A 28,000-nucleotide genomic window follows, 5' to 3' on the forward strand; every position below is an offset into this window, starting at 1 on the left:
AAATTTAACTCTCAACTAAGAACAAAGCCCCAGAATGTTTCTTCTGATTTAATTTCGTGGGCCTTCTTCTTATTCTTCAGCTTAGGGTGACGGCCTTTAGGATTTGCCCTATCTTGTCCTTGTTGTTGGCTGTGTTTTCCTCTTTGCTTCAGGCGATTGGTGGGTGGAGCTGAGACCTCATCGCCCCATGCAGCACACCTGAGCAGGCTGGATTTATGAGTCTATAAAGTAAACCTGCAAGATCTTCCCGATCTCTTCCCCTGGCCTGCCTACCGAGAATGTCGTTTGTTTTGTGCATCGTTTGATACTCATACACACCCTCCTCATCACTCACATTAACACAGACATTTGTCTACAGACTGACTTAATGACAGACATACCCCGTTTTATTCTTTACTTAAGATACTCAATTAAGTAGTTTGCATTATCTACATTTAGACTCTTTAGTCACATACTTTTGAGGTAGGTAGTGACAATAGGGACCAAATACGAGTATTTCAGTTTTATCTTTGTTTAGTTTCAAGAAGTTGTTGCTATTCATTTTAATGGCATGACTTTTTATGAGTTACAATACATTTACATTTTGTATGACTTTTTATTACATTCTACGCTAAGACTTATTTATGCCATATTGTACTATAACTTTTGGATGGCATACAATACTATAACTTTTCTTGTGACAAAAATGTCTATGATGTTTATGATATACTACACTATATACTATACTGTGACCTTACCATGATTTTTTGATGGCATAATTTACTTTGACTTTTTTTACATAGTATACTATGACTTTTTAAATGAATTATATTTGGTATACTACACAATGAATATTTGATGATATAGTAAACTAGAAAATACATTTCCTGCAGAAAATACGTTGGAATGCTGAAAGCTGAAATGAATCACAAAACAATTGCGGAAAATATAGAAATGGGAGACTACCTGTCTGAAAAATGTTGAAGGCCAAAAGCATTAAACTGCACTGCTGAAAACTCTTCTAGTTGAAATGTGTAACTGGCAGACTTGGAAGCTAGACTGTATTATCTAAATAAGTTAAAAGCTGAATTACAATGCAGGAAAAGCTGGAAGCTAAATCGATTTTACTGTCAAAGGAATAGTAGTAAAAGTAGTAGTAGTAGTGGTACTTTGATCCCCAGTTGGAAAAATAACATTTTAACTTGAATTTGTGGCAGGTCATTTTTGTGCACATGTTTGTTGTTGTAATACTACTTTTGGCCACAAGAGGCTGAAGCACCTCTACCTCAGGTTCTGACTAAAACTAACAGGATTTTCAGGTGAGTTTAAACACAAAGTACATAAATGATTGTGTTTTATGAAGTTTTTCGACATACTATGACTTTAATAAAAAGTCATAGTACAGCATGTCGAAAAAAGTAGGCTAATTAAAAAGTTTTTAATAACTTTTTTCGACATGCTACACTATGACTTTTTATGACTTTATTGAAATACTGTAGTATGACCTATTTCGACATGCTAAAAAATTACTTTTTAAAGACTTTTATAGTCATACTATACTATGACTTTTATTGTGATATACTACTCTCAAGACTTTCATGGCATACTCTATGACTCTATGTTTTCAAGCATGGCTTTGAATTCAACTGTCATGTAATTAGAAAGAATATTTAAATCGGCAGTAATGACAATCCTATCAAAGGTCAGTACAATGGAGGCTGTAAATTCAGAAAATTCACAAATTAAAGCATGGATTGGTTTTGGGAGGTTATTAAATAACAGCAAAGACGACTGGATCTGTATCACAAATGTTGACCACTTTGTACCTCAAAGCTGAAGAAATAGTCAATAGATACTGGACTGCATTTAAAATGATGTTAAAAATTGCAAGACACCTTGGCCACATGGCCTTGGCAAATCAAAACTAGCATATTCAGGAGGGCATAGTTCAACCAGCTGGCAGTATTCATTTGGCTTTAACCAAGTTTGGGTGGTAAAAACCGGGTAAAAAGCTGATACTTAAAATTGGGACCCATGGCGAACTCGAGCTCAATAAATAGTTCCATTTATTAAAACTGCATAGGCAGCATCAATGTTATAAAGTAACTAAGGACAAATTGACTGACAAAGTAATGAAAAAATTGGATGATAGAATAAAGCATGCAAAGTTATTTTGGATATGACAAAAACTTTTTGTCATATCCAAAATAACTTTGCATGCTGACCCCAGAGTTGACCACAGAGGTATACTTTTTGTCAAAAAGTATACCTCGGGTCTAACATAAGAACATAGAAATAAGGTACATTTGTAAATAGGTGCTTTTATTTTACAACCGGAAAAGAACCAAACTTCCGGTATGTGGGTTGGCTTTCCGAATAATAGCGTGAATTATTTTTAAGATTTGTGTTTATTTTAAAATACTTTTTAAAAACAAAGCTCAGGCCTGGGCTATAATCAGTATCGCGTAAATGCAAGTTGTGTTGTTATTGGGTAGAATATACGTTTTTAAATCAAACTGGTCCAGCTTTTAGTCTGAAGGATTCGTGCCGGAGAGGGTGTTGTGGTTGCTGCTGTCAGCTGACCAGAAATGAAGTTTGCTATGATATGGATGTTTGTGTCAGTCTAACACTTTGTGTAGAAAACACAGGAGCAGCAGTCAGGGAGGTGCAACTGTGAGGTATGTTTATCTTTTATTTAATGAGCCCAACATCACGCACGGGTCGGAGCAGTTGGTTAGCCAACTGCTCCGTTTGTAGATAACTTGTACATGGCTGGGATTCAGATTTAGCTAAAATACAGTTTGTTTGTTTACAGCCGTGTCCGCACGTAACAAATAAAACTTGATCTGCTGTCTATTCGCCTGAAGACCTCAACAACGAAGACCGCGGCAAAATGGGCAGAATAATTTCGCAATAAATAATGATAACATTTTGGCCGCAGTGGCCCGAGGCATGCTTCTGAATGAACAGCCCAGTGTAGCCTGACGTCCGTGAAATTGGTTTTCGTCATGTGATTATTGGTTCCTTATTAGTGGCACACGTGATGCTTTTAGGATGCAAGGTCAGCTTTGTTTTTGTCATGTCAGCCTTCCTTTAACCTCCTTAAATAGTTTGACTAACAACATCCCATTGTGGAAGCAAGTGGTGCTGGTGGAAGTCTGTTATTTCTGTTTCTGTGTCTGTGGCAGAAACGGGACACGTGCAGGGGTGAGATGAAACTGTAGTTCTCACAATCACATGTAAGAAATTATTCGTGGTAAATGCTGAATTAGTTGATGTATGCGATGAAGCATTTAACTTTGAAGAATGCCTCCGTTCGTGGGAATTGCCAAGCCCTGACTCCAGTCATGCAAGCCCAGGACAGATTCCTGCTGCAGGAGAGCAGTGGGTTCACATTCACACACTGCTGCCAACTGATTCCAATGAAACGTGACTATTTGCATTGCAGCATGTCAGGATCTGGACAATTGGAATGGTCTCTTCCAGCTGCAACACAGAGATCTCTCCAGCATATGGCTCCGCAACAAGTAGTGTGTCTTTTCCTTTCTGGACAAGCACAAGTAAACGTAAGCGTCATACAAGCCCACTTATTACAATACCGTTATTATTTGTGATTTTTTTTTTAAACTTGTTTTTTCTTTCTTCCTCTTCTTCACAGCTTCATTTTTAACACGTCCTGTCTTCGTGTTCAACCACAATCTTCCCTATTCTCTCTCTCGTCTTTACTTTGAGAGTATCCGTGACAATGGACGACACAGAGCCCTTGCAGCCCAATCTGAACTCCTCCTATGTTCCGACTGCTCTGGGCAACCACCATGTGTCTGAGGATGAGGAGAGCGAGGACCAGAGTTCCTCTGTATCACTCCCGCCCAAACATTCCTCAGTGCCCCTGGCCATGCGCTACAGTCCAGATGACTCGTACTGCTTGGTGTATATCATCTTCTTTCTGATGGGCATCGGCTCCCTGCTGCCCTGGAACTTCTTCATAACAGCCAAACACTACTGGCTCTACAAACTGAGCAACAACACTCAACAAGGTGGCAATGAGGAGCAACCTTCAAACCTCGGCGTGAGTACGACTACGACTATTATGTGCATGTGCGCACACAGGAAGTGTGCGCATTTGCACAATTCTGCATGCTTTTTATAGAACCGTCACGGTCCTGTGACAGACGTGAGGACTGAGTGTCCTATCACATGTCTGAAAGGAATCCATCGCCACACAATTAGAAATGCCAAGACGCTCGTTGAGGGTAACTAAGATGAAGGCCTAGAGGGGTACAGTCGGGGGGGGGGGGGAGATCTGCTTCCTTTGTTTCAAGAATGGAGGAATTCTATAGATTTCTGCTATTGGGAGATTAATGCTTGATTTTATTTGACAGGGACCAGGGCAGAGATAAGGATTGTTACATGTTGTGTGAGAGTGCGTGGTCTTCTATTCAAGCGAATTTAAATGTTTTGTCTTTTCACTAACTATTTACAGGAATACTTTGAAAGCTATCTGGCCATTGCCTCCACGGTTCCCTCTGTGCTGTGTCTGATACTCAACTATGTCCTAGTTAACAGGTTAATTATCACACACACACACACACACATATACATATACACACACACACACACACACACACACACACACACACACACACACACACACACACACACACACACACACACACACATGGTTCTTTGTCTCGGGGTGTTTGGTTGTTAACAGTGTCACATTTGTCCTGTCAAGGCCCTTGTAGATTGTCATTTTGAACAGCACCCCTGCAGCAGAACACGTGTGGATAATTAATGGCTTACTGTCTCACATTTGTCCCACAGCACCAAACATGTGCTTCTGTTTGTGTTTAAGTCGATCGACCGATCTTTGATGAACTCCTGCCTTGTCCCTGTATGTGGCGCCTGGTAGGTTATCTTCAAACGTGCGGATCCTGTCCTCTCTCTTCGTCATCCTGCTGGTGTTTGTGGTGACCACGGTGCTGGTGAAGGTGGACGTGTCGGACTGCAGGACGGATTTCTTTATCGGCACGCTGGCCAGTGTGGCCGTGGTCAGCGGAGCATCCAACCTCTTCTCTGGCAGCATGTTCGGGATCAGTGGGTATTTCCCCATGAGGATTTCTCAGGCTCTCATATCAGGTACGGCTCTCATTCAGGTCATATTGTCTTTATACATTACCATTGTACAAATATCCTAAATAAGCACTATTTAGCAGCTTCATTAAGGGTTTACTGATGAAATAATGTGATGTATGTCTCTTTTGAACTGACTGCACAATACATTAGCGGAGGTCCTTTCTTGTCTCAGGCCAGGGCATGGGAGGCACGCTGAGTGCAGTGGCATCGATAGTGGACCTGGCAGTGGCGAAGGATGTGACAGACAGCGCTCTGGCCTATTTCCTGACAGCCGACGTCTTCATCCTGCTCTGCATCATCGCATATCTGCTGCTGCCAAAGCTGGCATATTCAAGGTCGGTAGCAGCCAAAGATGGTTATGGTTCCAATACAGATACATACATCACCCTGCATTCTAATATTACAAATATAGGTTATGATTACACCTTTCCCTTGTCATGTAAAATTTACACTACTATAGATCACAGTTAAGCAGTGTGCGTTCTATCTGCCACAGTGTCATTCCTCCCACCACCACCAGATGGTGCCAACATTAGAAGTGTTCAGATCCTACACAAAGTGGGGTCGAATTATTTAATATTCATTGTAATAAATAATCTTACCTATTCCAGTTATTGGTTTGTGCATTTTGATTTTGCAGATACTGTTTGATGAAGGTCACTAGCAATAAACACTTTTTTTTTTGTCTTTATTTAATGATGCATTTAACAGTTGGACTGACATTAAAAAGCCGTTTTAAAGATTAAAAGGTAAATAAGTTATTTCTCATGTTTTTGTGTCTAAGTGATTCATTTTCTTTAAGTGGGTCCAGTATTGAGGGCTAACGCTGTAATCGTCAGCCGTGAAAACAAGCTGCAAGGTTAAATGTGCAGCGTCAATGTAATGTTTCATTCACTGAAAGTGCTCGTTTTGCCACCGACAGGCTCTGTTATTATACGTTTATATTATGGAAAGGACGCTGCAGAGAAATAAAAGGTTTTTCTTTATCTTTGAGGCAGCAAAAGGTCCCACTCTTTATAGCACTTATTTTCCCTCTGTGGGCATAGCATCACAGCAAATTCAAACATTGTCAAAATCATCTAAATACGCAGCTCTGACATTGAATATCTTAAAAACACTGAGCTACGATCTCTGTACCCCAACAAACTCTGCCTGGCTGTCAACTCGCCTTTCCACTGGTTTCTTCCGGCAACACGTCACCTCACGAGATTTCAGGTCAAGACATCGCTGTGAGTGAGACTCCTTCCAGAATCAGAGCCCGCCAGTGGACGTACACTGATGGTGCCAAATTACCCCAAAATTATTACACTGCAGCCCGTGTGGCGTGTGGCATCTGCCATATGCCACGCAGCCCGTGTGGCATCTGCCATATGCCGCGCTCTCGCCTCAGAAATAGTCAAACAAAAAAATAGGGAAAATAGGGTTGAAAAATACCCTTTAGGACAGCATTATTACAATCCAATGATACAACTAGTGATTAGGGGACAGGTTCAATCATTTTAGTTTTAATAGTGAAAGATTTTAGTTGTACGAGTCACTTGCTGCATTCCGCTCCTTTTCTCTAGATACTACATGCAGGCAGCAGCGCGCACCAGTTCAGGGGTGATGAGCGAGGGGGAAGCAGCAGGCACAGGCAGCAGAGTCTCCGTCCCACCACTGCAGCCCATCCTCAGGAAGACGTGGGTGCTCTGCATGAGCGTCTTCTACGTCTTCTGCGTCTCCATCATGGTGTTCCCCGCAGTGTCTTCGGGAATCCAGTCCGTCAACAAAGACAGCAGCAGCCCCTGGGCGACCACTTATTTTGTGCCCCTCACCAGCTTCCTCCTGTACAATGTAGCGGACTTCTGTGGCAGGCAGGCCACAGCCTGGCTGCAGGTCCCTGGTCCCACCAGTCGAGTCCTGCCTGTGCTGGTGCTGTGTCGCTCCGTCATGGTGCCACTTCTGATGTTCTGCAACTACCAGCCAAGGGACCACCTCCACACTGTGCTTTTCGCCAACGACGTGTACCCCGTGGTCTTTAACTGCCTGCTGGGCCTCACCAATGGCTACCTCGGCACTCTGCCAATGATCTACGGCCCTAAGGTCGTACCCCGGGAGCTGGCAGAGGCCACAGGAGTGGTCATGTCCTTCTTTCTCACTCTGGGACTGGCTGTGGGATCGGCTTTCTCCGTGCTTATTGTGCACTACATCTGACCAGGCTGTTGAGCAATAACCTAGTCATTTCCTGTGGTGTAGTTGAGCTATACGGCAGACAGTCGCTGGACAGCGGCGTCAAAGCACTGATGCTAAATGCACCAGTAAAGCCAATTGTCTGCCATGAAGGGAAAGGACCGATAAGCCTCTCATTAATATGCATTGGTTACACTGATATTAAGCAACCACATTTTCATATTGCAAAACTGAACCAAAAAATATTTGGTTCAAAGGGGTTCAATTTGTGGGACATCAGTTGTTATGCAGAAGGTGCCGTTTCAGGTCCACTGTAATAAAATATGCAGATGGCAAAGAAGCATCACAGCCGAGTGAGGGATACAGCCGCTACATGAGACATTCTGCTACGCGATACAAGCCGGTTGTTGTTGAACATGATGTGTGTCGTTTGTAAACCTTGTAACTTGAGCAGACTTTATAAACTGAACATTTCCAGTAACAAGTTGGTTTTGTCATAATTTCTTAAAGACTGCAGTCCAGTAGAAGTGAAGGAAAGTAGCCGCCTTTTTAAATATTCGATGTTCCATCTTAAACACAACCTTCGGCTACATTAAATATTTAGCTTTTTCAATGGCCTTGTAGTTCATTTCATCTGTAACTTGAGATCAAAATACACATTTTTATACTTAGGAATATATATTCCTTGAATGGCTAGCACTAATGTAGTATATTACATATCTTTGACATGGTTTTAATTCTCAAGACATCCTTCTGTATTCCCCTAAATGGATTAACGCAGATGTCTCTGACAAATGAATCTAGAGCGGGACTGTCATTTACAAAATGGTCAGCTGTATATAGGCAAGTTGCAGATTATAGGCCAAGAACATTGTTGTATATAAAGAGTAACGTGTACTTTTGGAAAGAGTAAAATAACAAGCTTGATAAGAATGCAGAGTTATGGTCAGGTTACAACAAAAGAAATGAAACCAAGTGGATTGGGATCACTTTAATTGTTAAAAATGTACAGATCGACTGACAGCTGGCTCGCGGTTTGAGGCAGACAATTGAATTAGAGGTGCTCTGTACGTTAGAAACAGTGATTTACAAACAGTAGGAACAGTGCAAACAATGGGAGGTACTCTCGGATCGATTATCTCCAGATCCTCTTAATACAGAAACACATTTTTGCGCTACAAAATAATTTGTTTAGGGATCAGACATACTGCTAGTATGTACTGCTGGATATTCTTAACACAGAGCAGTTCCTCCCATTTACGTTCAGTTACTCCAGTGAGAAGGAATCAAAAAAAAAAAAAGGGTGGGGGGGGGGGTAAGCACTAAAGACCAATCAGGAAAGCAGCACTCTGCAGCCGATTTAAAATGATACAACCTGTGTCCTTACATACACCACTCTGCAAGCAACATTGTTAAGTACAACCTAAATGATGCAAATCCCGACAGTGAAGCTTTGGGACTTTTGCTTAGCGAAGCAGTAAAAGGCTGAGCTGAGGACATCACTCCTCCCTCGCCACACCCCCCAGGAAAACAGAAGCCCAGTCCCTTTCCACCATGACATCGTTCAAAATATCAAAGTTAATTTAAACAAACTGCAGTCATTAAAAACAACAAGTGGGACAAAAATTAAAAGTGGGACGCAGCACGACAGTAATTTCTCTTTTAATTCCCTACAGGTCAGTTTGTGCTTCCTCTATACCCACACGTGCCGACTGCAGTGATCCACAGCCTAGAAGACAGAAGCAAGTGGTTAGACAAGTGGTCAGTATTGGTAGGCGATAGTTACAACAGGCTCAAGAATGCCTCTCTTTAGGTGTCAAAAGACAACTGAACTACTCACATTGCATCGAGATGCTGTCTCCATGTTCTTGCACCAGAATGCAGGTCCCCAGCTGCACTGCTCTGTTCCCAGCAGCCTGCGCACAGCTTCAGGACAGGCTCCCATTTTCTGTTACGTACACACACACACACAAACTGCTCAGATAATAGACTTGGCTACATGCACGCTAAATATACCAACAACTTATGACAGACGCGAGTACTCATGTTTCCTTGGCACAACCAAGAAACTTCTTAACGATAAAGTGTTCTTATTACGGTTATTTAGTTATGAGTGAATGTAGTTTACCATGCACACAAAGTCTGGGTCGAGCATCTGGAGAAGCAGTTGGATCATCATTGGTTCATACTGTTGAATCATCTGGTCACACTGTTGACAAAGACACACGAGGGTTTACAAGGAGGAAAGGTAAAAAGGTACACAAGGTAAGGAGATCAAACTACTACGACTAATCACCTCGGTCTGGAAAGATTTGGGCAGGAAGCTGCAAACTTTCCTCACAGCCTCCTCAATCTGTGTCTCTGTTGCGTTCTTCTCCAGAATGCCATCGATGTATCTAACGGCCATCTTGCATACGTCGCAGTAGCCACCAGTCTTAAAGACCTTCTGGTCGAGTGCAGCTGGAGAGAATTAGAACAGAAATCACTGTTAATATCCGTACGGGGAAGTACATCTTTGGCCCTCCGATGTAAATAAAAACATTCCAATAAGATGTCGCACCTAACGGAGCAGTTTGATTTTACAGATCACACAGACACAGCCTCACATGGGGCCAGCTTAACTTTGACATTTTATACAACATCAGCAAAACACCGGTCTGGTTACAGTTTTAAATAGAGCACATTATGTTGCCAGATTCTAGGATGAAACTGCCTCAAATTAGGATGATTGTTTATATTCTTTATAGAAAATTCAACAAACGCATCCTGAGCTTTCTGCGCAGTTTGAACCAAACATCTACTGCAAACTTACGGACAAATGCACGGCTAGCGTCATTGCAGAGTGCCAACACTGCGCAGATGGCCTTTGGGTCAGCCTGCTGCACCAGAAGCTCAATGATGGCCTGGCCGTAGGTCTCAATCAGGTCCTTACACTGGGCACTCAGAGAGGCGGGCAGGTATGTGCACACCTTCTCCACAGCATGAACCAACTCCTCCTGAGACAGAGACAAATGGATCAGCTCGACACTGGAGCAGAGTCCAACAGTATGTTTACAGTCGTTTTAATGCCATATTGGATACATCTAGTAGCGCAAATCCCCACCTCTGTTTTCTGATCCTCCAATTGAGACTCCAACTCCTTCATCACAAACTCACAGATGGCACACTTGGGGGACTCACGGACTCGCACCATGGGCTGGAACACAGAGAAGGCACCGTCTCATGTGCATGTACAATACTGGTCCATCTTGTATCATTATGAAGCACTGGCAGGAGTCAGCAGCCGGGCGCCCACCATGACTTACCTTAGCAGACTCGTCAGTGGCAGACTCGATCTTGGTGGCGGGGAAAAGCTTGGCAGCAAGTACAGGCTTGGCGGCAGGTACAGTCTTGGCGGCGTGCAGCATCAGCATGGGAATAGACTTCTTCACAGAGGTACAGAAGCCAGCGTGGGCACAGATGTCCTTGGGTTCCTAAGATCACAAAGAGATGGTTACTTATGAATACAGAGAAAGGTCTAGATAAAGTGCCATACTGCACGCCATGCGTCTGTACTCTGCATACCATTCCACAACATTGCCACCACATGCAATATCCACAGGTTTCTATTTCACAAAAAATAAATCTAACTCCGCTTACTTTAGCCAGCACCAAACAAAGCCACACACCCATACTGGCAAAATGGGGCTAGCTACTTCAATGTTAGTGAAGACTAGTGAATCACTCTGCTTGGAAGTCATGACTTGGTTTTCACATACAACAGCGCCGTATGCTCATTTGATGCAAGGGTCAAGACATTAGCCACACAAGCACAGTGTTCGGGTTAAATAAAGTGGTCTCCCTTCTAATGAGGGTCATCATTTACATGCATCGCTACAGGGTCAGGGGAGTAGCGCTAGGAGTGGACAGCACAAGCTAAAAGGGTTAAGAGGCCACAGGCGGAAAACACGGAAAGACATACCTGTTCCTGGGGAGCAGCACACAAAAGCCAGAGCAGGAGAAAAACAGAGCAGGACAACATTAATGGAGAGGAGAAAGGTAGGAGGAGGAACACGGGGCAAAAAACAACAAAAAAAAAAAAAAAACAGAAATCAGAAAGAGATTTTAAAGATGTGGATCAATTGAGGTCAGCAGGCCAGGTGGTGCTGCAAGACTGAATATGGACTTCGCACTAGCAAACCGACAAGTTATCAGACTCGTTAGTATTGATGATTAAGCGTGTCATTAAATATATTGACCAGTCATGTTAAACTGTGGATTAAACATAAACACAAAAAGGTTTTCCTTTCTTTTGAAATCAGCTCGTTGCATTAGGAGGACACTCACCATGGACATGAGCTGCTGAATAACGAGGACGCCATACTGGCTGACATACTGCTTGCACTGCAATGAGGAAAAAACAAGTTATGGGATTTTAAAGAAAAGCGCGCATTGAATCAAACCTCCTTCACTCATAAAGGGCTCTCACCAGGGCAGACATGCCTGGTCCGAGCAGGTCACACTGGTTCTCAATATTCTCAATGAGCGAGTTGACAAATGAGGTGTTGGCCTTGGCTTCGGCTTGAGCATCAGTCAGGAACTTGACGCAGTCCTGGCACACGTCATCACTTCCCTGCAGGGAAGGCAAGATTCAGGGCCAAATTAAGACAATACTCATCAACAGGTGGCGATAGTTGAGAACAGGTAAACTGTGTACCTGCTTTGGACTCTCTTGTTTGGGGGCCTTTTGCTTTAGGCTCTCCTGAGGATAGAGGAGCCCGGGCACATTGAGGAGGAAGGGGGACACTTGCATGGCGAGGCCCAACTGAGGGATTTCATTGGACACGAGCTGCTCCTGGGCGTGAGCCTTAGCCAGGGCTGCCTGCTGGGACTGACACAGCCCCATGGCGCCACACACCACGCTGGGGTCCTCCTGAAAACACACACACACAACTTTAAGTTACTTCAACAACTGGAATATTTTTATGGTCACGTCATCAAGCGATTCATTTCAAAAGTCTTGTATACATGTTAGCAGAAGTAAATAATCTAACCTGAGCCTAAACTATGGATGACACTTGAAGATCTCTAGAAATGGCATGTTCTGTTGAGATTGATCAACACTCTTAATTTCCCAACTTGGCAAACGAAACAAAGACGATGTGTAAAAAAACAAAACTGTACATTACAAAAACTTAGCAATATACCAAAATTACGCTTTTAATGCGATCTGTAAAGAACCATCTCTTTGATTCCCACAGTTGCAGCAGGTGAGAGTTGACACAAAGAAAGCAACACCAAATGCTCCCAGTCATGAGGTTGAGTATTACACAATGACTACTCTGTTCCCATTTAGACTTTGACTCGCTTCCCCATCAATAGCCCTTATTCAGCTCACTGCGCTTTGCTAACAGCCACTTCTCTTTTCCGTTTCGACACCGAGGGGCAGATGGACCATTTACTCAGAGTCATAAAAGAGGTCTGATCTGATCTCCAATAAGCATCAACAAGTCTTATCTAAAGCATCCAATACAGTTGTAAATTCAAACCTTATCAACACGCACCTTGTGATGTGCCTAAACAGTCATTTTGGTTAATTGTTACAACCCTGGACCTTCACCCGCAGGCTTTCCCCGTCTATTCAAACTGAAAACAGGCCAAGACTCGGACAAACGGGTCGACTGTGCTCACCAGTTCTCCTTTAATGATCCCGATAATGATGGGGTAGTAGTCGTCCACCATCTCCTTGCACTCGGCAGAGAAACCTTTATCAGGGATGAGCTGGCAGGCCTTCTCCAGGTACCCAAGAACCTCAGCCTGCAATGACATCAATTCCCACATCAGTCTTCCAAAGGAGCGAAAGTCTTGGTAAAATTAGCTAAACACTCATTTTCTTATCAAATGTTTTCTCAACACACATGTGATTGGGTTTTTAATCTTACCTCAGTGCCATTGTCCTTCAGTATCTGCTCCACCACCATCAACACCTCTTTACACAAGTCACATGGCACGGTTTTCTGAAAGCAGACGAGTGGGTTTGTCAAGTGTAAATAATATCAAACACAAATAATGAATGTGTGGAGGTTTAAGACTAGCATGTGCCTTCTGTTGGTGAAATATCAATTTAGAGTAAACAAAAGAATATGAACGGCATCGTCACTCACCATCTGAGGCTTGTTCCAGACATTCTGCTGGCAGTGAGTCACCGCGCCGCACAGAGACGCCGTCTTTACATTCTGACACCAGTAGGGGGGGCCACGAGCACACTGCTCAGTGCCCAGCAGAGGGGTCGCTACAACTGCAAGATAGACAAAAGAGTCAAATTTCATACCTTTCAGAAGAAGCAGACAAAACCTTATTCCTGATATCATATTACTGCTTAAAGGAGGTAAACGAGGCACAAGCCAAAATAGTAATTTATGCTGCAGACTTCAAATTCGGTTTCTTTCTTTAGAAACCACTGCCTGCATTGGTTTGAGGTTATTAAATTGATCTTCCTGGGGATGCCAGTGGGACCCACATGGGGTAATTCAAGGGTGGCATAATTCCTCATAACATTAAAACAAAAGAGGAACTTATTAAGAATTCACTTTCAACTTTGTAACGGCAGGTTTGATTTGAAGAACAAACCTGTAGAAAGGGAAGACAAAAATGTCAACCAAACCCTGGTCCGCTGAGTTTTACAATATGTTGCAGACGAGAACAAGCAGTGTTGTATTTAAAAGGGGAACTTATATTATAGTTCACTTTAAGCTCTGAGGACTTGAGCACCTGAGCATGAACTACTGCATTTAGGAGCTCAAATGCATTGAAACCGACTCGGCATCACTCAGGTCACATATCAGTGGCGTTTGCTCTGTGAAGATTGAAGTAGTTCCAACACTGAGGATTGTGGGTAAATACTCTTGAAAAGGTTTTATAACTGCAATCACGGAAAAACACAGTAAATCCTATTAGCTATGACCGTTAAGTGGCATTAGCATATACATCTCAATCTGACACTATCTCCCAGCAACAGCCAGCCAGTAAGAAAGCAACAGACCAAGAAGAAATACCACAAGAGCACCCAATTATTTACATAAACACCACGTGTGCTGAAAGGGGCATTAGTGGGCCAACGCAAAAAAAATATATATAATAGGGAGGTAATCTTCTCAGTTCTCCATTTTACTGAAGTGGAATAGTGATATGGGAAAGAACCCAATAGCTTGCAGCATCATTTCCTGGTTTCACAACCTGCTTGACAAAGAGAGCTAGAATCAGATAATCTCCACGTCTCATAAATCAGAAAAACAGAAATTGAAATTATAACTAGAATACCGTTAAAATGCAAAAGTTGCCGAGTCCAGAGAATAGCCTTTGGTGATAACAACCATGATTTGGCAACGGAGGTCAACACACCTTCATATAACCCAGTTACACCACTAGGAGACAGACAGGCAGGGCCCCCCCCCTCCCCTAGAGTCACATGAGCAGTCTGACTAAATAACAAACTGTCCCCAAGCAGACGGGCTACAAGGAGGACATCTCTGCACACCAATAAACTGTTAACAAGGCAATACACGGCGAGAGAAGTGCATCTTGTATACTTCTTGGCTTCGTGTTACGATACTCTGCAGAAAAACAAGTCATTCGTTAGAGAAAAGGTACTAGTACACATGTCCAGGCCTATGTTTGACTCACTTCCTGTGACCATGATTCTGAAACAGATCTCATCAAAACGACAGTGAATCAGCATCACATGTCACATTGAAGCACAGAGCAAGATTCAGACTGCTTTGTTCAACAGCTGGTGGCCTGAGAAAGAGTTTCTGTGTAGCAGAGACATCAGCTAAAGGAAGTCAACATAACACTGGTTCAGCATCATAAGTGAACCCTAATCCTATTACAGTCACATGAAAGAATGTGTAAGAGCAACGACATTAAATGAAAACTATTCTTTAACCAGAAGTCAGATTGAAGATAAGCACAAAATACACAAAGCACAGACTTGATGGAATCAATACTGCAAGAACCACAGCTTGTGTTTTGATAAGAAGAAACAGGTCATTGGTGAATCATTTCAGATCCATACTTCAAATAACGCAGGGTCAAGTCATCATTTAAGCTTATTAAAAGCCATGAAGCCGTGTTATGCAAATGAAAGTGGCTGGTTTAGAGGATCCTATCTGAACTTCCTCGTTCAACCAGACATAGGGTCAACAAATAAAAAGGTACATTCATTGTCTGGTCAAAGCAGGCAAGTTGGGACGCAGCAGCCCTAACAAAGATACGTTTTATTGATTAAAATATTAACACACACACGCACCCGAATGTAGCTAACGGTAGCTGCTGATGTAGCTAGATTTATGGGGATGTTCCTATAAACAACAAGTATTTAAGACAAGTTCTAACTATAGACTAGCGTGGAATAAGTGTTAATAACTAGCGATATGTGGCTAACGTTAGCGAGCGGGCCAACAATTACGCCTCAAAAGGAAACCGCCGAGCGTCACAGCACAGACCTCGGTTATAGATTTAATGTTGCATATTCATTTAATGAGGACAAACACCCGCCGTCTGCATCTAAAACAACATATCTTCGGTACAAAGCAGCGCTTTCTGTTGAAGTTAACGTTGTCAGATTTGTTAGTGTTTACAAGAGCTGCTTGAAAGGCTTCCGCGTTCTCGTGTTGTAACGCACTTCGCGTGAGCTACGTAGTTACACAACCACACACACACTGTATTAGTGCATTGACCGCTGTCTGAGCAGTATCACCGACTTTGTACGAGACAACATTTCCCTGCGTGTTAACGTTACCTGAGGACACGAAAAGTAGAGTTAGGAGCAGCATGACTCCGCTGTTTTCTGGCTCGTCTGTGTGTTGCGGATGAAGCTCTCCGGTGAGCTGTGAACACTGCAATGCAGACGGAGGCCCGTGGATCTGCTTTTATGACGTCTCACCGTCAGCTGACTACTCAACCAGACATGTGACTGCCTCGGCCTTTGCCTGATGTGATCACACAAGCTTCTAAAGATCAAAACGTATTTAAAGACATTTGAATTAATTTGAATATAAATGTGTTTAAATATACATATATATACTTATATATATATATCAATCAATCAAACTTTATTTCAGACTCAGGGCCCATATAAGACAAATATTAACAATAAAAGTGCACAGGCCTAGCAGTGCCTTACAAAGAGACAGCTGTACCAATGTCTCCACAGCTGTGTGCTACTGAACCTTATGTTGGATAAAACCAAGACATTTTCAGTCATTAAGCCGGCAAATACATTTATACATAAGATTTCTTAAAACAGTTTGAAAAGTATTGCCTCCTGCAGCCAGGTGCGTAAAACAAGTGAGATGTTTAATAGTGCATGTTTGATAGATGTTTAATAGAAACACAGGGGTTATTATCAGATAGCTTGTGTTACTACACTAAACATTAGGGTTTTTACTGGCAGTTTTTCCAGTGGTGGCTGTATAGTTGATTAAAAAAATGTTTTCCTGCGGTATCTACATAGAAAGGCATTTATAAGACAACACAAGTCAATGCTAATTTCTACCTACTGAATTAAAATCGTTAATGTAAATTGTCCCCACTCCATAAATGCATGGTGTGCGATGACTGTAGTGGGGTTAGACACGGCCAAGCAAAGGTGGATTTACACAATTGCCATTCCAGCTAACTAAGATAAACGCGCCCCGGAAAGTCCCGGGAGAACACTGGTAGCCTTGGTCTCTTGAAATAAATGGGGGTTTGTTTAATTTGATCCAATGAGGAGAAAATACCCAGGCTTGGATGCTCAGTGGCAGTTGTTTATTACGTACAGTGTGTTCTCCAAGTCCGAAATGCTACTCAACCACAAGAATTCAGAACTGCACTGTCTAGGCAAATGAAAAAAAAGAACTGAAACTGCTATCACATTATTTAACACTATGTGGTGCACATGCCGAACATGTTTTAACAAATAGTCACGAAAACTTGCAAATGAGAAAGACAAGTAGTTTATTATGACATAACTTCAAAATGTTGGTCAACACCAATGGAAAAGATCAAATAGGGAAGCATCACACGGTACACGGTCTGGATATGAGCGGTGGAAACCTGTAAAACAAAGGGAACAAATATTACATCGGGTTAAGTTACAGCACGGTCAGCACAGCATGAGCTCCATAAACAGAAGGTAAAGGACATTGACTGCATGAACACATTCAATGAAGTCATTGTAAGATTGCTCTGAAACATCCCAATAACATTTTGATACAAATCCACTACAGTTGATTCATGAAGAATTGTAACAAAGATATGTGGAGCATGACATTTCACAGTTGAATGAAAATGTACATTTGACAAACTATGCAAAGGCGACAACATTTCGTAATTCACATATTTTTAGCATTTCTGTACGGCAACTTCTTGTTAATTGGCCTACACTGATCTACTTTATCTGGGGAGTTCTTCTTCATTCACGATTGTTAGCTACAAGGAGGCCAACTGCATTACGTCTTTCACTGTAGTGCATGTTCTATTTACATAAGCATGTGACTTATTCCCGAAGGTACCCTTGAGCAGAGACAAGCATGTGTCTTTCATGTCCTAAGTCTAAGCGTACTTTCACATACAAGAAGACAGAACACATATGAGGCAGGGCACAGAGTCCTCAAATCAATAATAGCAACACACGTATCTGATAGTTGCCTAAGTGGTCACTTTGGACATCACTCTTATTGCTGATAGCATTTTTAACCAACAGCTTGATGTCAATACTTAAACTTTTTTTTTTTTTACAGATTTTTAGATTAATTCCACTAAACTATTAGTTGATAAAAACAGCATGGCTATCCATATATATCCATCTATTTTAGGGACGGACCTGCTGCCTTATAGCTGCCGAGAAAATAAATGTGTGTATGCATGGTTTTGGGCCCTTTCTATCCATTGTTCCTTGTTAACCAGGTTGTACTGAAATGATGAGTAAATTAATTGGCTAGTCCATTGACAGAAAATCCATGACCTTGTGTTTGTCAACTAATATATGCAGACTAGGGCTGTTTATTGGCAATAATCTCGCGATACGATAAGTATCACGATACATGGGTTAATATTCAATATAGTGATACTGTAATACTTTGACCACACTACACAAATATAAGCTCTGACTTTCTCTTCACACACTGTTTTTTGGAGCTCATCGATCAAAGGCAAGTCTGCTTTGGCTCGGCACTCGCAAATCCACGTTCAAGCGCGATGTGTGAACTGTTTGAAGATGGGACCGACCTGACAAAAGCTAGTTTGAAGACCTCATCAGGGATTCCCAGAAATCCTCACGGTCCAATTTTAAGAAAACTGTCATCGATTATAGAACACACATTCATAATGCAAAATCTGAGTTTAAAAAAGTTGAGCTTTCTATGCTCTCAGAACAGTGAGATCTGCATTTATATTGATCACAGTGCCTGTAACATTCAATGCCACAGCACTCCTTTGAGTGCACTCGGAGCCACTGTCTGCTGTGGTTTTTTGCATGGAAACGACACCATTTTGAGAATCAATACCATATCACAAAAAATATTGCGACACTCAAGCGTATCGATATTTTCTTAAACCCCTCGTGCAAACAGCAAAACATTGGATGGCACAGCTTCATAACTGCAATGACTCGTTTGACCTTCTTGGTTTTATAATACAGAATGAAAACTGCAGCTTTTTACTTTATCACATTGAGCTCCATCTTAACCTGTGATAGGCATGTATCATTGTGTTTGACATTTTACTGAAGAAATTATTTAATCACTGATTAAGAAGGTTAATAAATGATGGAAATATGATTTAATTGCAGCACTACATCCATGCATGGAACAGTTATGACACAAGAGTCCCAACCTTTTAGCAACTTGTGCAAACTAGTGTGAGTGAAAACGACATTCTTGCACCAGCTGTGGGTTTACTTTTTAAACAGACACATGGTTAGCACCGGTGCACTTGGCCACACATCAACCACTCCTTACATTCGATCACTGTTGGGGGCCACAGCAGTTACTGCTGGGAACCTGGTCGTCCTTCTTCAGCACAGTGGGCCTCACCACGTCCACATCGCGGTGCAGATGATCCAGTAAGCCCGTGAGGATGCTGGGGGCTGCGTAGAAATCGACCAGAAAGTATCCCCCTCGGCTGTGCCTCTCATTGTGTTTGGTTATCGTGTAGGGCAACAGTCTTTCCCCCAGGTGCTCCAGGTGCCTCACCACCGCGCCCCGCTCCATCAAAGTCTCCACTGTCCGCCGGAGAGCAGCCGACGTCCCCGGCCGCTGCATCGCCTTCAGGATCAGGGCTAGTTCGTAGCGAGGCATGGCTTCGGCGAAGAAATCCTCGATTCGCACGTTTAATTCAGATGGCTGTGGGTCTGTGTCATTGCCAGATTACCCAGCTAAAGGCGACCATGTTATGACACGAGGGACGGGGAAGGTCTTTGGTGATGACGTATAAAGTCTGCGTCTATGTTGATAACAAAATGACAAATCAAATCTGGAAAATAGGAGAGTATCAATGTGGTGCTACTAATAAACTCCCACTAAACGAATATATTTTTATTTAAAAATTAAAAATGAATAACAAATCCTGGGAGGAAATTGAGATTCCCAATGAGGTGTCACGAGACTTCCTGGTGCTACCAGACCGAGATATTTTTTTTTAAACAGAGCTGTAACTTTTATAAATGCACAACATGAATGAATTGTGTCCAAACCATGGACAAATGCTTCAAAACATTAAAATGCCTCAAACTCTTATTCAAAAACCAAAGTCGTGTACGCTTTTGAAGACCATGGTAACGTCATCAATAGGCGCCTACGCACATGCTCACGTGTTCCGTTCACTTCCTTTCCTTCCAGGAGCGTGTTGAAGATGGCGGAACAAAACGCGAAGCCGAGTGATCTTTACAAATGTGTATATTCATTCCTGCTGGAGAACAAGTTCACAAAGGCGGCTCAGCAGTTTCTGAAACAGACTAAAGTGGTGAGTGGCCTGTCGTGTTGTGTATAGCTTTGACGTGAAGTTGCTGCACGAGGAGTAAAACTACAACAATAGCTATGTAACGTACAGTGACCGTGCAGCCACTGGTTAAATGAACACGTGTAGGGGCACGTGCACAAGTTGTGTTTCATCTACCACTTATTAACGCAAATATTAACGTTCGCATCTGTTACATTGTAAATGCGAATCATACAGTGGGGGGTTTGCATTGTGGGAAATTGCAACTGATTGTTACATTATGTAAACCTTGAAACTGATGGGCTACGTTGGTGCTTCACGTGTTTTCTCTACAGACTCATCAAGATCAAAATGACGAGAGCCTCCTCAACATCTACGACTTCTGGGTGAAGTGAGTTGCTTATTGTCATTTTCGTCCCTCAGCCAATGCCAAAGCTTATTACGTTTTTACTAATATCAATATACTTTGAAAATATGGCCTACCAGCGTTGTGCGTATCTCCCCTCCCCCCTATCAAAATGCTCTCAGGGCTGACCAGATTTGTTGTCTACTCTCAGAATCCCTCCAGAGCACAAATCTACCTCAAAGCATACTGAACACTGTTTTGTGTTTTAAAGTGAACATGTGCAAACATAAGCACAGGTTTCCCTCACAGATTGGTGCTTAAACTGGTCACATTACGAGGTGAAACTTAAATGATCTGCAAACCCTTGAATTTGTGATCAACTCTGTTCGCTCATCAAGCTTACAATTAAGTAGAGAATAGCCTTGTGTATATAATTTAAAAACACGTTAATGGCTAATTTAACATCTGACGTATGGACAACAGTTTGTCATTTGGTTAACACGAGTACATTTATGATGATGCCAGTCATTACCCATTTTTGCTGTATTTATTAATTAATATATAGAATCCCCACTGCTGCTGTCCCACTATCCTAGTCTTTATTTGCTCCCTTAGCAGCAGCTCCAGGATCTGTCTCTAGTTGCCATCGATACACTCTGTCGCTCTTCTCTTCTGTTGTTGAGGGGAAACCGGGCAAAAACACAATGTGAGCTTTAATGTAACAATGGGTCTTCCTAGGTCGCCAGAAGCCAGGAAACGAAAGGCGCCTCCTAACAAGGGTAAAGCTGCAAGCGGTCCGTCAGCCAAGAAAGCAAAAACCAGGGCAGAGAGCTCCAGCAGCGAGGATGAAGAAGCTGTTGCGAAACCAACCAAGGCAGCCCCTCCAGGTAATGTCGATCTGTTTGACATGGAGAACTGATAAATCTGGTCGAATTGTGTCAGTAATGTGCCATTCTGGAATTTTGTACCGCATTATCAGATTACATTTCTGTTTGTTTTAGCAGCCAAGGCCGTGCCTGCTAAAGCAGCAGCTAGTAAAGCTAGTAAAGCTGCATCCAGCAGCAGTGAAGACTCCAGTGACTCTGAAGAGAAGGCTCCTGCAAAGACACCTGCAAAAGTAGGAGGAAACATCCAAATTATAGTGACCTAGTCATTGGTGCAAGGCTATGCTTGTGCATTTATGCTAAAGAATTTTGTTTCTGCACAAAGGCTCCTGTGAAGTCGCCTGCTGCAGTAAGGAAGAAAGACAGCAGCTCTAGCAGTGAAGAATCCGATTCTGAGGTTGAGCAGCCCGCCAAACCCTCTACACCGAGTGAGTTTAGAGCCAGACGTCATTAATATTGTGTAATCAACCGCTTTGAATTGTGAACTAAAATTGAGCTGATAATGAAATGTGTTTCATCTAATTTCCCTCTGATTATTAGAACCCAAGGCTGGTGCCGTCACAACACCCAAACCAGCCGTTCCTGCTAAAGTTGCAGCTCAGAAAAAGCCGGCGAGCAGCGAAGATAGTTCCTCAGATTCTGAAGATGAAGAACCAGCCAAGGTATGCAAAGAAGAGTCTGGCCATATCTAAATGTCACTGCATGGATTTTAATAGTTAAATGTGGAGCAACCTCATTAAACAGTGATTGTACGAGGTAAATAAATATATATATATATATATATATATATATATATATATATATATATATATATATATATATAAATGACACTATACTTACTCCACCTGCCCTGACAGGCTCCAGCCAAACCTGCCCCAGTAAAGACTGCTGCTGCTAAATCAAGCAGTGAAGACTCTTCATCTGAAGACGAGGCTCCGCCCAGCAAAAAAACCAAAGCAGGTATGTTTTTTTTTTTTAAATACCCTTATATCCTCGATGGCTTCCACACACAATGTGTAGGAGCCAAAGAGGACAAGTTCAATTTGTTGTTGAGATAAAGTATACTGTTAGATTGTTGCCGCGGCATATCCTTTATTTCTGTTGTAGCGGAGTTTAACTCACACACACACACACACGTTGCTGTTCTATTCATCCGTCTGCTTTTTGAACATTAGAGTAGGTTTGATTGCACTTGCAATGAGAGCACAGCTTTCATTAGTTAACACGTTACTGACATGCTCCTGTTAAACAGCGCTACATGGAAACATTTCATACAGGATATAGAGTAGGAGTCTGTGCTGTTATCTTTCCCCCTGATGGGAAGTAGTCTTAGCGTTTCCTTTTCAAAAAAGTTGAAACATTTAAACTTGCCAGCACCTTTTTTGGAGTCCATAATTATGATGCTGACACACCATAGTCCCTCCTCCCCAACACTGCTCATTCCTCCCTATGCCCATTGCCTCCTTCACATCCATGGCCAAGACCGCCCACCATGTTTGTCCTATATGAAGACCAGACGATGTCAAAAGCTAATCCTAAGTGCCTAAAATACTGTACAGAGGCCCTGAGGTCCATGTTTCCTTTGTCTTGATAGGAGTATACAGTGCAGTCCCACCTCCTGCTTCAGTCCAGAAGGCACCAGCAGCCAGGAAGGCCAAGGACAGCGACTCGTCAGACAGCAGTGACGAGGAAGAAGAGAAAAAAGTAGCGGGTAAGAGGGGCCCACCTTTTCCAACTTGAAGTATCTGTGTTTTTAATGGCATGTCTGACAGCATTGTAATCTTCAGCAAAACCTGCACCGGCAAAAACCCCGGCTGCCAAAGCGGTGGTGCCCAAACCCGCTGCAAAGAAGCAGGAGTCTGAGAGCTCAGGTAATAATCGGTACCATCAAATCATCTGCACATTTTTGTTGTTCGATGGCAAACGTGACAAATATCATTCCTCATGCTCGTGTCTTTCCAGATTCAAGCTCCGATGAAGAGGTGGCAAAGAAGCCTCCAGCCAAAGTCACCCCAGCTAAAGCTGTCCCAGCGAAACCTGCCGCAGCCAAGGCTGCACCTGCTGAAGAGGAAGACTCCTCAAGTTCAGAGGACGAAGAGGAGGTGAAGAAGCCTGCTGCGAAGGTGACTCCTGCTAAAGCTGCTCCAGCTAAACCTGTTGCAGCTAAAGTCACACCGGCTAAAGAATCCTCCTCGGAGGACGATTCCAGTTCAGAGGAGGAGACGACGGCAAAAAAGCTTGCAGCTGAACCTGCAGCTAAGCCTGCCCCGGCCAAGACTACCCCAGCTAAAAAAGACGAGTCCTCGAGCTCAGGTAACAGACTTTTGAGCATGTGAGCTCGGCATTTCTGTAAAAGTGATTATATTACTTGTAATACCTTAAATTTATGTGAAACTCTTCGCTTTGTTTAACCATTTTGTGGAGGGATCAAGGCTAGTATTCAACATGAAAGTTCATCATGAGAACTGTCGGTTATGAAATGATTTCCATTCTTTCCCCTGCGCTGTTACACACACTCAGTTGCCAGTTTAGTAGCTTAGCTAGCTAAAACTAACTACAACAGTCCAGTAATAAATTCTACCATCATGAAGGATCAAATGTTTTGTTGTAACTGTTTGGCTGAACATGGTGGTAGGATTTGTTGCAGGGCTGTTTAACACAGTATTAGATTTAGCTGGGTGTACCCAATAAACTGGCAACTTAGTGTACATTACTGTCTATTTACAAAATAAAAAAATGTATATTGTCTATTCAGATGGCAGTTCTGAAGATGAGGCTCCTGTGAAAGCCAAGCCCGTAGCTAAGCCAGCATCTAAACCATCTACCCCGGCATCAAAGCCTGCTACTCCTGCAGCAGAGAGCAGCTCAGACTCTGACTCCTCTTCTGAAGACGAAGAACCAGCAGTCAAGGCTAAACCTGCAGTAGCTAAACCAGCTACACCGACATCAAAGGCTGCAAAGCCTGCCACTCCTACAGCAAAGGCTGCTGCAGCAGCAGAAAGCAGCTCGGACTCTGACTCTTCTGAGGACGAGGAAGAACCAGCAGTCAAGGCTAAATCTGCTGTAGCTAAGCCTACATCAAAGCCTACTACTCCTACAGCAAAGCCTGCTACTCCTACAGCAAAGCCTGCTACTCCTGCGGCAAAGGCTGCTGCTGCTGCAGCAGCAGAAAGCAGCTCGGACTCTGACTCTTCTGAGGACGAGGAAGAACCAGCAGTCAAGGCTAAACCTGCAGTAGCTAAACCAGCTACACCGACATCAAAGGCCGCAAAGCCTGCTACTCCTGCAGCAAAGCCTGCTGCAGCAGAAAGCAGCTCGGACTCTGACTCCTCTTCTGAAGATGAAGCAGCAGTCAAGGCTAAACCTGCTGTAGCTAAACCAGCTACACCGACATCAAAGGCTGCAAAGCCTGCCACTCCTACAGCAAAGGCTGCTGCTGCTGCAGCAGCAGAAAGCAGCTCGGACTCTGACTCTTCTGAGGACGAGGAAGAACCAGCAGTCAAGGCTAAACCTGCTGTAGCTAAGCCTACAGCAAAGCCTGCTACTCCTGCGGCAAAGCCTGCTACTCCTGCAGCAAAGCCTGCTGCTGCAGCAGAGAGCAGCTCAGACTCCTCTTCTGAAGATGAAGCAGCAGTCAAAGCTAAGCCTGCAGCTAAACCAGCTACCCCTGCATCAAAGCCTGCATCAAAGCCTGCTACTCCTGCAGCAAAGTCTGCTGCTGCAGAAAGCAGCTCAGACTCTGACTCCTCTTCTGAAGATGAAACGGCAGTCAAAGCTAAGCCTGTAGCTAAGCCTTCAGCAGCTAAACCAGCTACGCCTGCATCAAAGCCTGCCACTCCTGCAGCAAAGCCTGCTGCTGCAGCAGAGAGCAGCTCAGACTCCTCTTCTGAAGATGAAGCAGCAGTCAAAGCTAAGCCTGCAGCTAAGCCTGCAGCAGCTAAACCAGCTACCCCTGCATCAAAGCCTGCATCAAAGCCTGCTACTCCTGCGGCAAAGCCTGCTGCAGCAGAAAGCAGCTCAGACTCTGACTCCTCTGAGGACGAGGAAGAACCAGTGAAAGCCAAGCCAGCAGCTAAATCTGCTACCCCAGTCACAAAGCCTGCTGCAAAGCCTGCTGCAAAGCCTGGGGCAGCAGCAGAGGGCAGCTCTGACTCTGACAGCTCAGAATCTGAGAATGAGGCAGCCAAACCTGCAGTCAAGAAACCAGCAGCAGCAGTGGCCCCTGCTGGCACGCCCAAAGCCACAAAGGCAGCTGCAGCTCCACCCAAGAAGGCTGAGGATAGCAGCTCGGACAGCTCTGACTCGGAGACGGAGACCAAGTCCACCCCTGCTAAGCCTGCGGTCGCCAACGGAAAGACGGCAACACCCAAGGCAACAACACCAAAGACCCCAAAAAAGCCAGCAGAGTCGTCAGCCAGTGACGGCAGCTCTGACGAGGAAGAAGAGGCCGGCAAAAGTACCGTAAAACCCGCTACACCTGCCGCCACACCCAAGACAACCCCAGCTTCTAAACCTCAGGAGAGCAGCAGCTCCTCTGACAGTTCATCAGAGGAGGAAGCACCAAAAAAAGCAGCCACAGCACCCAACACCCCGGCAGCAAAATGTGAGTCCCAAACAAATACAGAACATGATGTGGCCACTTAACAGGGAAATCAAAAGGTTACCGGCACACTGGATCCCTCAAATAGCCATTACAAGAAATGTTTTCCTGGTCTTTTGAATGTTGCACAATTTCATGCAGCTTAGCTTTATAGAACACTTCTATTGTTGACTGATTCACGATTGTTCTCCACTCAATGAGCAGCACAAGTAACCTTTTTCCTCTGATGTATGCAGGTACCAATGGAAAGAGAAAAAGAGATGAAGAATCCTCAGAAGGGGAAGAGGAAGAGACGGAAGTTAAGACGCCGAAAAACAAGAAAATAACAACTACCCCACAAACGTTTCCTAAAGCCAATAAGAAGGTAAAGCCTGCTACGCTTGAACTTAGTCTTAGCCTGAGTTTCCTGAAGGGGAGGAGCCATAATTTGACAGAATTGACTTGTCTTTCAGACCTCCAACGTACCATTCCGTAGAATAAGAGAAGAAGAAGTAGCGGTGGATCCCCGTCTGCAGGACAACTCTTTTGATGCAAAGGTGAGCTCAGTAACCGCTGTGAGCATTCTTACAACCGCACTACACACCAGGATTGCTGATGTCATCTGATAATTGACTCTCAAACAACATGTTCATTTGTCTCTTGCTATTCCAGTACGGAGCCAATGGGGACTGGGGCCAGAAAGCCAACGATGCGCTCAGGTTCACAAAAGGCAAGTCATTCCGCCATGAAAAGACGAAGAAGAAGAGGGGGAGCTACCGCGGCGGAGCCATCTCCACCACAATCAACTCCATTAAGTTTGACAGTGACTAAGGACCGTCTCAGTCTGGACCTGAACTCTACTGTACCTGTGATCAGGACTATCCGTTGTCTGCTTCCTCCCCCCCGTAAACAGTCGTCTATCATCACTATCCAGCAGCACGCTGACAGGAATGTGACCCGTAGAGCTGAGCTGGCACTTACGTTTAGTTAGCTGCCCTCTGGTCATCGTGGAGGGCATTGGTTTTGTCTATGATCTGAAGCAAGAGAGCGATCTGTGATTTCAGACTGTACTGGTAAAGGTTGACGTCCGTGTGACATTACTACTTATAGCCACTAGGTGGCTGCAGGCCACCTGTTAATGGCAAGAATGCCAATGTGTGTTGGGCCCCTTTTTCTTTTTTTTCTTTTGCCTCTTTTGACTTTGTTAACCTGTACTTTATTCTCAAATGCTGAATGTCTTCTCGTTTCTTTCCCATTTATCTACGTATGAATGACAGCCATGCATCCCACCTGGTTCTTTATTATGCGGTAACAAAAGGCTGATATTGATTTTAAATGGATAAGATGTTCTTCAGGTTTGTTTGGTTTGTCAATTTTTTATTTGGCCAGATGTGAGTGGAGAGGGTTCTGTGCTCCGTTTTGTTTCCTCTTTACATTACACCAACATTTAAAGGAGTAGAACTGAGTTTTATACTGTGTATTTATTACGTTTTATTCCATTTCAGTGTTTAGGACCTCGGGTGGTCTTTTCCTCAAGCCATTTTGCTTTGAAACTATCGTTTCTTTTGATGTTAAGATACCTCTTTCAAGCCCTCCCTAATCTGTTCATCAGTGGTATCAAATTTATTCTTCACCAACATAATCGAGAGCCTTGTGTTTCATTTATTTGAATTTCCTGTATGAACTGTTATATTTTAATAATTCTTGTAGCTGTAATTAAAACGGAAAAGATTAAATGGTGTGGTTGGGAGACTTTTTTTGCCGTTTTACAAACATCGAAATGGGGAAGACTTCAATGTTTTCAGTATGCATCTCCAAATGTCCTATAGTTACAAACATGCATACAATCATAAACTCTGTTATGGAATGATAGTCTACAAAAGATATCAAATCCATCATGTATCTGTTTTTCTTCTTCATTAAAGAGTATTAGGGAATCAGTCCGTC

At 43.3% G+C, this 28,000-nt stretch overlaps 4 protein-coding genes across 6 annotated transcripts; 2 read left to right on the plus strand and 2 right to left on the minus strand.

Moving 5' to 3' along the window:
- Positions 1-2,541: 2,541 nt before the first annotated feature.
- On the plus strand, positions 2,542-7,768 carry slc29a3 (solute carrier family 29 member 3). 2 transcript variants are annotated; one of them, XM_076076501.1, is made up of 7 exons: positions 2,542-2,657; positions 3,428-3,545; positions 3,638-4,048; positions 4,463-4,545; positions 4,892-5,118; positions 5,288-5,450; positions 6,681-7,768. In XM_076076501.1, exons 3-7 carry the CDS (start codon positions 3,725-3,727, stop codon positions 7,306-7,308), a joined length of 1,425 nt encoding a protein of 474 aa, XP_075932616.1. In that variant the 5' UTR covers positions 2,542-2,657; positions 3,428-3,545; positions 3,638-3,724; the 3' UTR covers positions 7,309-7,768. The 2 variants fall into 2 exon arrangements, with proteins under 2 accessions (XP_075932616.1, XP_075932617.1); XM_076076502.1 differs by lacking the exon at positions 4,463-4,545 and having other exon boundaries at positions 6,681-7,272.
- Positions 7,769-8,260: 492 nt separating this feature from the next.
- Positions 8,261-16,202, minus strand: psap (prosaposin). The gene is made up of 14 exons (XM_076076500.1): positions 16,064-16,202; positions 13,428-13,561; positions 13,206-13,280; positions 12,955-13,080; positions 11,981-12,196; positions 11,753-11,896; positions 11,611-11,667; positions 10,590-10,757; positions 10,388-10,480; positions 10,097-10,280; positions 9,581-9,744; positions 9,413-9,493; positions 9,125-9,232; positions 8,261-9,013 (listed from the first exon to the last, which is right to left on the minus strand). The coding sequence occupies exons 1-14, from the start codon at positions 16,095-16,097 to the stop codon at positions 8,978-8,980; spliced, it is 1,620 nt and encodes a 539-aa protein (XP_075932615.1). The 5' UTR covers positions 16,098-16,202; the 3' UTR covers positions 8,261-8,977.
- A 1,043-nt stretch (positions 16,203-17,245) lies between these two features.
- mrps6 (mitochondrial ribosomal protein S6) lies at positions 17,246-19,731 on the minus strand. Its single transcript, XM_076076905.1, has 2 exons — positions 19,266-19,731; positions 17,246-17,361 (listed from the first exon to the last, which is right to left on the minus strand). Exon 1 carries the CDS (start codon positions 19,602-19,604, stop codon positions 19,272-19,274), a length of 333 nt encoding a protein of 110 aa, XP_075933020.1. The 5' UTR covers positions 19,605-19,731; the 3' UTR covers positions 17,246-17,361; positions 19,266-19,271.
- Positions 19,732-20,118: 387 nt separating this feature from the next.
- On the plus strand, positions 20,119-27,993 carry nolc1 (nucleolar and coiled-body phosphoprotein 1). 2 transcript variants are annotated; one of them, XM_076076903.1, is made up of 14 exons: positions 20,119-20,268; positions 20,580-20,635; positions 21,329-21,477; positions 21,592-21,707; positions 21,800-21,902; positions 22,015-22,136; positions 22,332-22,434; positions 23,069-23,185; positions 23,262-23,345; positions 23,437-23,787; positions 24,230-26,077; positions 26,311-26,438; positions 26,527-26,610; positions 26,726-27,993. In XM_076076903.1, the coding sequence occupies exons 1-14, from the start codon at positions 20,158-20,160 to the stop codon at positions 26,882-26,884; spliced, it is 3,531 nt and encodes a 1,176-aa protein (XP_075933018.1). In that variant the 5' UTR covers positions 20,119-20,157; the 3' UTR covers positions 26,885-27,993. The 2 variants fall into 2 exon arrangements, with proteins under 2 accessions (XP_075933018.1, XP_075933019.1); XM_076076904.1 differs by having other exon boundaries at positions 21,595-21,707.
- The last annotated feature ends 7 nt before the right edge of the window (positions 27,994-28,000 follow it).

Source organism: Anarhichas minor, unplaced genomic scaffold (genome assembly GCF_050575085.1).
Source record: "Anarhichas minor isolate MPS153535 unplaced genomic scaffold, ASM5057508v1 ptg000058l, whole genome shotgun sequence".
In the NCBI taxonomy this organism is placed as follows: Eukaryota; Metazoa; Chordata; class Actinopteri; order Perciformes; family Anarhichadidae; genus Anarhichas; species Anarhichas minor.

Bases quoted from the DNA above. Each gene is read 5' to 3' on its own strand.
- slc29a3 (XM_076076501.1), top strand. From the start codon at position 3,725: ATGGACGACACAGAGCCCTTGCAGCCCAATCTGAACTCCTCCTATGTT. The intron at 4,049-4,462 runs GTGAGTACGACT...AACTATTTACAG, and splicing joins AGCAACCTTCAAACCTCGGC to GAATACTTTGAAAGCTATCT. The intron at 5,119-5,287 runs GTACGGCTCTCA...TTCTTGTCTCAG, and splicing joins TTCTCAGGCTCTCATATCAG to GCCAGGGCATGGGAGGCACG.
- psap (XM_076076500.1), bottom strand. From the start codon at position 16,097: ATGCTGCTCCTAACTCTACTTTTCGTGTCCTCAG. The intron at 11,897-11,980 runs GTACACAGTTTA...CCTTCCCTGCAG, and splicing joins AACAAGAGAGTCCAAAGCAG to GGAAGTGATGACGTGTGCCA. The intron at 10,281-10,387 runs GTGGGGATTTGC...TCTCTGTCTCAG, and splicing joins TGGAGGATCAGAAAACAGAG to GAGGAGTTGGTTCATGCTGT.
- mrps6 (XM_076076905.1), bottom strand. From the start codon at position 19,604: ATGCCTCGCTACGAACTAGCCCTGATCCTGAAGGCGATGCAGCGGCCG.
- nolc1 (XM_076076903.1), top strand. From the start codon at position 20,158: ATGGCGGAACAAAACGCGAAGCCGAGTGATCTTTACAAATGTGTATAT. The intron at 23,186-23,261 runs GTAAGAGGGGCC...TGTAATCTTCAG, and splicing joins AGAAGAGAAAAAAGTAGCGG to CAAAACCTGCACCGGCAAAA. The intron at 26,439-26,526 runs GTAAAGCCTGCT...CTTGTCTTTCAG, and splicing joins TTCCTAAAGCCAATAAGAAG to ACCTCCAACGTACCATTCCG.